The sequence below is a fragment of the Opisthorchis viverrini genome (genome assembly GCF_000715545.1).
Source record: "Opisthorchis viverrini unplaced genomic scaffold opera_v5_62, whole genome shotgun sequence".
Lineage (NCBI taxonomy): Eukaryota > Metazoa > Platyhelminthes > Trematoda > Opisthorchiida > Opisthorchiidae > Opisthorchis > Opisthorchis viverrini.
Window position 1 is genome coordinate 878,670 of NW_008751718.1, and position 10,083 is coordinate 888,752.

Genomic DNA, 10,083 nt, shown 5'->3' on the forward strand with positions numbered 1-10,083 from the left:
TGTGGTCGAATTTGAGAAGTCGGGCAGGCAGCACTGAACGCCGCTAGTATGGCTCCTTTCACATTTTGCCACGCTTCATCCACATGCTCACTGTTACTACAGTATTGTTTTACTGTGGAGAGTTGTTGGGCTAGCTGAGATCGATACTGTTGAGCTATGGCAATTCTTCGAAGATAGTGGATTGGCATGCTTCTTGCCGACTTGCAATGGCCTGAAGGGAAACGAACTGTCAAGCGTGCGCGCACCACGGCGTGATCGGAATCAAGTGGTGTGTCCCAGAAAGAACGACAGTCTTGGATTGTGGCTCTCCACCGGTGGCTGATGGCTACGTGGTCCAACTGGGTCCACGGTTGATTTGTAGTTGGCGACCGCCAGGTAACGCGGTGCGAACGTTTATGTTGAAATTTCGTACTTGCCAGAAACAGTTCGTGATCAGCACACAGCTGAAGGAGTCGATCTCCGTTGTCTGTGCGGCGAGCATCGACTCCGAATAGACCACCCAAATGTGATTCCAAGGAGCTCAGACGACCTACTTGAGCATTCAAATCGCATCCACGAGTCATCACTTCTGGATCACCGGACACACGGAGGAAGAACTGTGAGAGAGCTGAGTTCATTCTTGGCGTTCTGAGATGCAGAACCACACTCGGGTCTTGTATGCGTGTTTCGGAGACACAGCATACATCAATTTTAAGGGAGTACAAGGTTTCAGCAAGCATTGCCTGTCTTCCAATTTGACATAGAGTACGAACGTTAAAAGCTCCTATGTAGAAAGGATCCCGTGGATTTAGGAAGGTATTATTTTATTTAATGTTTGTAGGCAGCGAGGAGCATAAGGCCCTTCGGTCAGATGACTGACAGTCAAATGGCCCAGTGAAGTTTGCTCGTGCAGTGGGAAGGGGTTGGGGAGGGACATCGGTGGACGCTGAACTGCGCAGGCAAATGATACTTCCCGGTTGCCCAGACCGAGGAAGGGGCTTTGGTTGAGGTACCCCACCTCGATCCTTCGACTCAAAAGTCTGAGATACAAGGCAATGTGAGGACGTAGGGTTTTGTTCGGGGACCCTGACCCTAGCCTCTGACTCAAAAGTCTGACCCACGAAACAGTGGGAGAATGTAGGGTTTTGTTCGGGGGTTCCGATCGATAAAACGCTTGTCTACATCTCGTTTTATTACATTTATAGATCTGTTTAGGTTATTTCACATGACATATCCCATTCCCAAAGCCTGTATATCTTGTTCGAGACCGTTGGTTGGTCCATCCAGAAGGTTCAACACAAGTGATGTGTCACATAACATTGACTACACACCGATAGGATCATTTCGCTTACCACTGCTACGGGCAAAGGTTAAGCAAACAGCCATTCCGAACAGGCATATCGTATTAATAGCCAGCTTTATTAAGGTGAGTTCTGTCCACCAAAACTCAATCAGCCAGCACTGAGACGATGTTCCTGAAATGACGAAACCAACAGTTATGTAATCGTGTAGTTTATTTTAGGACATGCTTCTCAGCACGAATTTTACAGTCTTATCCTCTGCAGTCACACGGAGTTTCGGGGATTACAATTACAGCCAACAATACCTGAAACATACACGTTGGTACCACCGTCAAATCGTCTAAACCTTCGGTAAAAACGTAAGGTTGTCGCGACACAATCATTTAAAGTGAAGCCACTATCTGATTGCGGCCGGCAGAGTCGACTTAACTCTACAACCACTGCTAAGAATTAAAAAAGACTGGGTGCACCATTTAAATGGTTTCCAAATGCCGAAAGGCATTCCAATCTGGTCTATTTCTAACTTGGTGTCGATGGAAAATGATAGAGTTTTTAATGGTTAGGTAAGAACAATGTGAACTGCAATGGCAGCAGTGATATTTTCTTTGTTGTAAAATGACAGACACTGATTTATAGTAGACGTCTCTAAAAGAATAAGAGTTTCCTGCCTATTTTGTGGTGCAGTATGCTGGAATTTGCTATCGAATTTCGACATCCTGTCAACTGAGCAACTTTAGATCGTTTATTGTGATATAGATATGGAATTCAGGGACAGAGACCACTGAGCGATCCTCCAAATTACCTCTTGCTTCAGTGTTGTTTTCATGGATCACTGTTAGAATACTGGTTTCTTCCACTTGCAGTCTTAACAATATTTTTTACCGTGTGTCAAGAGTCCACTTGATTCCTAGTTTCCGCTCTCAGCCACCGTTTTTATACTTAAGAAAAGAGTTCGTTATTAACTTTCATTCTGATTCTCGGCAAAACGCCAAATTGATTAAGGAGACGAGTAGATACTCGACCTAAGGTTAAAAAGCAGACAGGTTGGTTCAGGTCAGAATGGTGGGTACCTATGTTTTCAATCGGGTAGCGAAAATCCGCCGGGGTGGATCATACGGTTGATGGACAGCCCTTCTCTGACAGATGAAAATAATTTCTCCTATAATAGGTGCTTCGTTGTCAGTAGTTGTTGTTACACCCATATTCAACCGTACTCACAATCCATTCCGGTAAACTTATACCCCCAGGCTTCCGAGAGGTACCGCATTCATTGATCAGATAGAAGATTTAGCTCAGAAAAGGCTTTTGGAACTCTTCAAGTTGAAGCTTCCCGAAGAAAGCTTGACTGCTGCTCCGTGGGGCGTGAATGTTCAACCACTGAGCGGGTCTCCAGCAAACATGGCTGCAATGACTGCACTTCTACGACCACATGATCGCATCATGGGTTTGGACATTATGGCCGGTGGTCATCCAACTCACGGTCATGCAACTGCCAACAAAAAGTTGAGCGCAGCATCCATTTATTTCGAAACAATGTCTTATCGCTTAGACGTAAGTTTTCGCTCTTCTCAACTAAAAAGACGTAATTAAAGTGTTGTGGATGCGCAGTATTCTTTTTGTATAGAAAACAAGCTTGAAGCTCCAAAATGTGTTTTGATTTCGCTGATGTTTTTGCTGTGTTTGCCCACGAGTTCTCCTACTGAATGATACTGACATTACTTCTTCCCTGAAGCCTTTCTAAATTCATTCCGGTGAGGCGACCGCACGATGACCTTCGTTAGGACGAGTTTTACACTTTCCAAGTCATTAAATACAGCAAGGAATGCGTTTTTTCTGTCCACTTCGAGGATACGAATAGCCAAGGTGAAGAGCTTAGAATTGATGGGATAGTACCGAGGATAAAATCCACCCTCCAGATTGAGGTCAGAATTACATCTTGAACCCGGCTGCATAAACTAGAACAAAACTGTTGATCGTCCTCGATGAAATTTTAGCTCCTTGCCTCTTTCCAGTTTGTCTCATTAACCGTTTAAACTGTAAAAGCCTTAAAAGGCATATAGTGCAGTCGCACAAGCCACCTTTTATCATTCTAATCTCTAAAGACAAACAGAGTGCCGTAGTGGAGAAGCGGTGTTGAGCATTAGTGGTTGCTGTTTAGCTTTATGTTGCTGATAGTTCCGTTAAGGTACACGTGTTTTTGCTTTCATTATATATATTCAGCTAACTTTTTGGACAGTGTGTGTAACTTCAGCGATATGTGTGTATTCAAAACATTACTTTCGAAAACAGACCTTCCCTGGACTTTAGATGTATACCATCGCTAACGTTTCTAAAGTAAACGTCTCCCTACATTCTCCTTTCGTCGCTTATCAAATACTGACCAGTTTTAGGCGGAAAGTTGTATGACAGCTTTTATGATACACCATTGTGGATGTCACAGGCAACTCCTCAGCCAAATCAACTGCGAGGAACCATCCACGAATAGTCCACATCATCCATTGTTTCAGCTGCGACTGAAGTAACATGTATTAAGAAATGATGGTTGAATACACCGTATATTACTTTACCCACTCATGTAGTCGCTTATCATCAGTCGGGACACGTATTGCAACTTTACTTATCAAGACATCCGACTTCGTCACAACAATCAGACGATTTGGTTTCCTTCCGTTTGGTCGAGTGCAATTCCGCTTTGCCAGCGTGCAACTTCTTAATGCTGACACAAATATGAACACTGATGATAAAAAAATCAGTTGGTGTTCTCAGAGTTCTGCATCATACTAGTCTGCCTTATCTTTGGGCAGAGTTCACCTGAATCCATCAGTTTAATTACGTTTTTATCCAAGATGGCCACCATTCTTTCGAGTAGTATGAGGCGACCATTTCTCATGGAAAACAGTGTAACATGAAAACGATTCAAGGCTAGTCATTTTGATGGCATTTAGCACCCTAATGAATCCCAGAGAGTTGTACACCTTTCAGAAGGCCTTAGAACGGTATCAATTCATCCTCACAACACTGTCGATGCACCTGAGGATTCCCTCCAAGTGATCTAACGAATTCTGCGGGGATATTTGGGAAAAATTAGGACAGAAAGCGGTACACAAAGATGTCTTGCTCCCGCGTTATGGTCGTCATGTAGTAAGCCATGTGATAACTTATGGCACACGATTTAATGGTACAGGGTCGAAGAGAGGAATATGGTAACTGCTGAATGTGTTGTTTCACTCTATCTTTAACCACAGACATCGGCAATCTGTGTATGTCAAATGCTAGAAACTGCTTACTGAGAACCATCATGCTACTGCTAACAGACATATTTCGTGCAATATGTCTTCAAAAATTATGGACTAGTCACAGAAAACAATGCCATTGTGTTCCTTTCTGTTTGGTAACTTGGGCACGAAAGGTTTTTACGCACAAGATTTCCTGTTCAGGTATTCTGCTATTTTCTTGAGAAAAACTCTACTTATTATTTAAGGAGACAAGATATGTAAATACATATTTGTCAGTAATTCAGACAGACTACTTATCATTTCAGTCGAATACTGGGTTAATTGATTACGATGCACTGGAGGAACTTGCATCCAGATTCATGCCAAAAATGATCATTGCAGGCGTCTGTGTTCACCCTCGGTTATTGGACTATGCACGGTTTAGAAAGGTAAGTGTTGCAATTCAGTCAGTAGCAGGTTATGTATGGGTTCCCCCAATGAATGGTATTCACGGTACCTTTCCCTGAAACATTTCTACACCCAGTACACTATAACTCCACCGAAAGAGAGCTACCTGAAATCAGGAACTCCCCCTACCTAGTCTATAACTGTATTCCTTGATAGCCTCGATCTATTCTAGTTTACTCCGAAAAGTGACCATCTTCTGGAGTTAGATTGCGGTATACTTTGGCACGTAATTAGAGTCCATGCCAATTGATGTGAAACTTACAGTTAGGTACGTCATACGACAAGAGGAGAGTGGGTGGTATGATATTCTGAGTGAAAGACAACCCATACTGATGTTCACTTGCCGTAACTGGATTGTAGCGCCATGCCACTATCCAGGTGGTTTCGAGTCCTCAAACCTCTTGGGATGGGCACTGATGGTACTCTGCTTAAGAATACGTTGACTTTATCTTACTGAATTCAAAAGTAACCAAGGATATAGAGATTACTAATTAACTGTGACTGTTTCTTCACATCCATCTACCGGTCGATAACCAGACAGCGCTTTAAAAGTACTGGTAGAACTGTGGTCGTTTTCGAAAATCTCAACCGCACAAAGTTGTTCAGACTTATTGAGACTGCCTCTCGGTGGAACCCATCCAGTTTTATTTTTCACTTAGTTGAGCGGTCCGTAAAGCGTAAGTGTCGTCATAAAGCAGACTGAAAGTATTCGTCCTTATTTTTGATTGCAGATATGTGACTCCGTTGGTGCCATCTTGCTAGCTGACATGGCTCATATCGCGGGTCTGGTTGCCGCAGATCTGATCCCCTCACCGTTTGAGCACGCTGATATAGTGACCAGCACAACGCACAAGACTCTTCGTGGTCCACGTTCTGGTATGATTTTCTACCGGCGTCATTCGTCCAACTGTGAAAATTCAAATCGCACCGTGCCTGTTGCGGAGTATGAAGAAAGAATCAACCAAGCCGTTTTCCCCGGACTGCAGAGTGGTCCACATGAAAATGTGATCGCTGCAATGGCTTGCATGGCAAAAGAGGTGAATCTTCGATAAAATCTCAACTAGCAAACATCCTATTCGGGTCAATCAATATGGCGGCCTTGGGATTGAAGACTATTTACCGTACTGGTCCGCAAGCAATCACAAAACTCTTAATACAGCTTTCCTGGCACCAATGGTTAAATTTGACTAAATATGTTCAGTAGTAAAAGAGAAACCATTTCCGTCCGGATCATTAGATTATGGAATAATAAACAAGACACTAAAGATTTCATCATTGGCTTAATTGTTCAAATCAGAATGACATATGAGTAGAATGGTGTGATCATACAAAGAATGGCGATCTTTTCACTGGGCTGTTCAAAATGAAGGAAACTCGTGTTGTTCGCGCTTATTTAGGACTCCTTGAGGGAATCTTCTTGTTCGACAGTCGGCTCATTGGGTTGTGACCGTCATGGTGAATGGCAACCCGTCAATCCAACATAGATATTACCTAACCACATGGGCTCATACAGAAGCGGTTCAACTTATAGAATAATGCTTAAACCATAAACCTTACATTCTTGGCCTGATAGTTGATATATTTCGCTCCGTTAAGAAATTACCCATAAAAATGAAACTTTGGTCGGATGGTGCTAGACTTTACACCAATATTACAGGAAAAGTGGTTTCACAAGCGTTATTTAGTCAAATTTGAGGCATTCCGTACTTTCTGTTGAATCAGGGAATAGCCCAAATCCATGACTGAGATCCTCGAAGAGCCACCCCATAAACAATACTTGGGGGTGACCTACATCCTGCCTTAGTCGCCTCCTTCTTCATGAAACCTTCAAGTTTTTAAACTGTCAGCACTTTTTAATTACGGGTGCCGCACGAACAAAACCACAGACTACACTTGCGTCCGTGTCCTTTACAATACAGGACTGTTTTCACCCAGTATTTGCTGACATCTCAACATCTCAACTGCTGTGATTTCAACAACTTGCGACGCACCGAATAGGTGCTTAATCTGGAAAGCTGTGTTTGAGCTAAGACTGACAAATATGGTGATATTCACTCGCAAATTCTCCCTTTGAGCTACTGAGTTTCTTACTTTTGTACGGGATTGTTCTGAGCAGGTGCAGCACTCATCCATATTTGACTAGTATACCACAGTACGATATCACGTAGTGCAATGCGATGTAGTGTAGTGTAGCAAAGCACTGCATTATACAGTGTGGCAAAGTACCGTATAGTAGGATTAAGGCAACTTCCCTCGTTTGTTAACTGAGATGTTGTGATTTCACACACTGTGCCTCAAGTTGAGCCACTTTTTCATCCTATTTTACGTTTGTGACATAAGTGTTCGGTTTTTGCACCCTCATTCTCGAAAAAAGTGAGACGAATTTCATACTAGTGACTATGGTTCCTCATTGTCAATACAAAAAATCACGTAATTATTCTTGAAGGCAGATCACATTACCGCATACTATTTCCTCTCGCTTGCTTAGGCCTCAGAACCGCATTTTATCGAGTACGGTGAACGTGTCTTACGCAATAGCCAAGCACTTGCACAAGAACTCCTCTCCCTTGGCCTTCACCTGCTCACTGGCGGTACTGATTTACATTTCGTGATTGTCGATTTAAGCCGTTCCTCAGGTAGGCCGAACGTAGGTAAGGGAGATGCTGCTCGGGTCCAGGTGGTTGCTGACGCCTGCGGACTCACTTTCAGTGCTGTACCAGTTCCACACGATGATAGTTTTAACAGAACTTCGGGACTTCGGATAGGTAAGAGATGATTGTGTATTATGTTGACTTATCTAACTCCTAGCTAAACGAGTTTTAAGCATGTTGTATGCTTTATGTTGCACATTAGTGTGCGTATACACTGAACGAGATACCCTTTTATTTACGTAGATACCACGTAGATTTATTAGGGATGTGAGCGTTAGATGTAGCAAGTAAACCAGAGAACATGGCAGAGTTAGCGATTCTCAAGACCTTTGATAGCTATAAGTGTGAGGTTACTTGTGTTAAAGCGCTGCTTTATTTTATGTAAAATTCACATTTTCACGGGCTGTGTCGTTAGTTGTCGATGCAGCAGCAACATAACTGAAGTGACTTATATAAAAAGATTTTCGGCACACTGAGGTATTCGGGCACGTATAATTCTAACCGTGCTTGTATCCCAGGATTTCTCTATGTGATGATTGGCTCTGCAGCTCAACAGCAACTTAACAACAGATTTACAACAGCAATTCATCCTACACGTAAAGCCAAGCCGTGCTGAAATGCTAAAAGGATTGCGCAATTGTTTGATCCCTGTTTAGAATAGTCATCAATAGGCAACTAACGAATTTCTAGGAGAATTCTATCCTGAGGCTCTCATTTGTGCGATTGAGTGCCATACCATCCGGTCGCCTGTGGATTATCACCAGTGTCACTGGATGACAATATCAAAAGGGCAAGGCTTGCTCGAAGGCGTATGTATGCATGTATGTATGTATGTATGTATGTATGTAAGTATGTATGTATGTATGTATGTATGTAAGTATGTATGTTGTATGTTTGTATGTATGTATGTATGTATGTATGTTTGTATGTATGTATGTATGTATGTATGTTTGTATGTATGTATGTATGTATGTATGTTTGTATGTATGTATGTATGTATGTATGTTTGTATGTATGTATGTATGTATGTATGTTTGTATGTATGTATGTATGTATGTATGTTTGTATGTATGTATGTATGTATGTATGTTTGTATGTATGTATGGTTGTATGTTTGTTTGTTTGTTTGTTTGTTTGTTTGTTTGTTTTGTTTGTATTCAGTGATGGTAGGGACAATGACGATGAGAATGACAATGGTTTATCCTCAAAGTGGAGGGAGGTCATTTTTAGATACGATCGACACTTGATAACTCTTTGAATGTCCCTATTCACCGTTTACGGCCCTTCAGAAATATACCAAAGATTTCTTCGAGTGGTCACCCCAGATGTTTGAACCCGTTCCAGTACATCAGGAAGCATCCTTTCTAGACAGTACACCAAGAGGAGCTTAACGTGCAATCAGCTAATTACTTAGGTTGGGCGAAAGTGGTTCATCCTGAGGCGAGCTCCCTGTGCGACTGAAAATCTACCTTATTTTTATCTCCATCTAACGTCCGTTCCAAATGTGGCTTTAATCCTGACTGTAGTATACGTGTACCATCGAAACTAATTTAATGGTTTGACTCAAATTCGTGGAATGCAATGGCTGAATCGCGTTTTACTTTCTCCAATACTATTGGGTTTCTTAGAGGAAAACGCCCTCGTTGTTTGTGCTCCGCGATCCGTACTTGGAATTGCCTGTGTGAATACAGATTCGTGAAGCTTCGTCTGTGTAGCAAAAGCGGACTTCCCTGAGGTGCTGATATTCGTGCTTCACTTTGATGTATGTGGACTAGCACTGCGTCTATTAAATTTTTTGCCCGCAGGTACACCCGCACTCACCTCACGCGGATTTTTGGAAGATGACTTTAAAATTGTTGCATCACTGATCAACGAGGTCCTCAACATCACTGAAGAGTGTAATCGCGTTTCGAGTAAGTTGCAACTATCAGTTTCTTATTTTAACACAGCTTGTGATCAGTTTTGTCCCACTTGTTCTCCTGCTTTCTTATTTACTTATCTATTCATTTACTCCACTTATCACTTATTCGTACGCACATATCCGTGTCTCCAAACTCAAACACCAAATGTCAATCACATCTTACAGGCTTCTCCATGAATTTCTGTCATTTGGTTCTATCAAATTTTTAATTCTCCCCTTTAGATCATTGGGATTCTCTGCCAAAGCTGCTGAGCACTAACCCGAAAATTTCTTCATGGATTTCGAATATTCGTCAGCAAGTGTCGGGGTTTGCTTTGGCCTTCCCAATGCCGGGAAACGATGATATATAGTAGCAACTCATGTTAAAGCATCGTTATGCCGATGGTGACGTTCACGATCGGACCTGAATGAGGGTACCTCTGTTGACCACATTTTGGCTTATACAGTTGACACTTTATGAGTAATGTTTTACTCTCAAATTTTCCTCACTGATCTACCTAAAGTAAAATTTTTATGCAGACAATTTTTCTTCATGAATTCATCTCGAA

The 10,083-nt window shown here is 42.2% G+C and overlaps 1 protein-coding gene across 1 annotated transcript in view; it reads left to right on the forward strand.

Moving 5' to 3' along the window:
- T265_13385 (hypothetical protein) overlaps positions 1-10,083 on the forward strand; it is a gene marked incomplete at both ends in the record, with an annotated part of 18,902 nt that extends 8,819 nt beyond the window's left edge. The window contains 6 exons of the mRNA XM_009168654.1: positions 2,528-2,831; positions 4,822-4,944; positions 5,695-6,000; positions 7,452-7,728; positions 9,420-9,527; positions 9,758-10,083. Coding sequence (XP_009166918.1) covers positions 2,528-2,831; positions 4,822-4,944; positions 5,695-6,000; positions 7,452-7,728; positions 9,420-9,527; positions 9,758-9,885 — 1,246 coding nt within the window. The remainder of the gene's footprint in view (positions 1-2,527; positions 2,832-4,821; positions 4,945-5,694; positions 6,001-7,451; positions 7,729-9,419; positions 9,528-9,757) is intronic.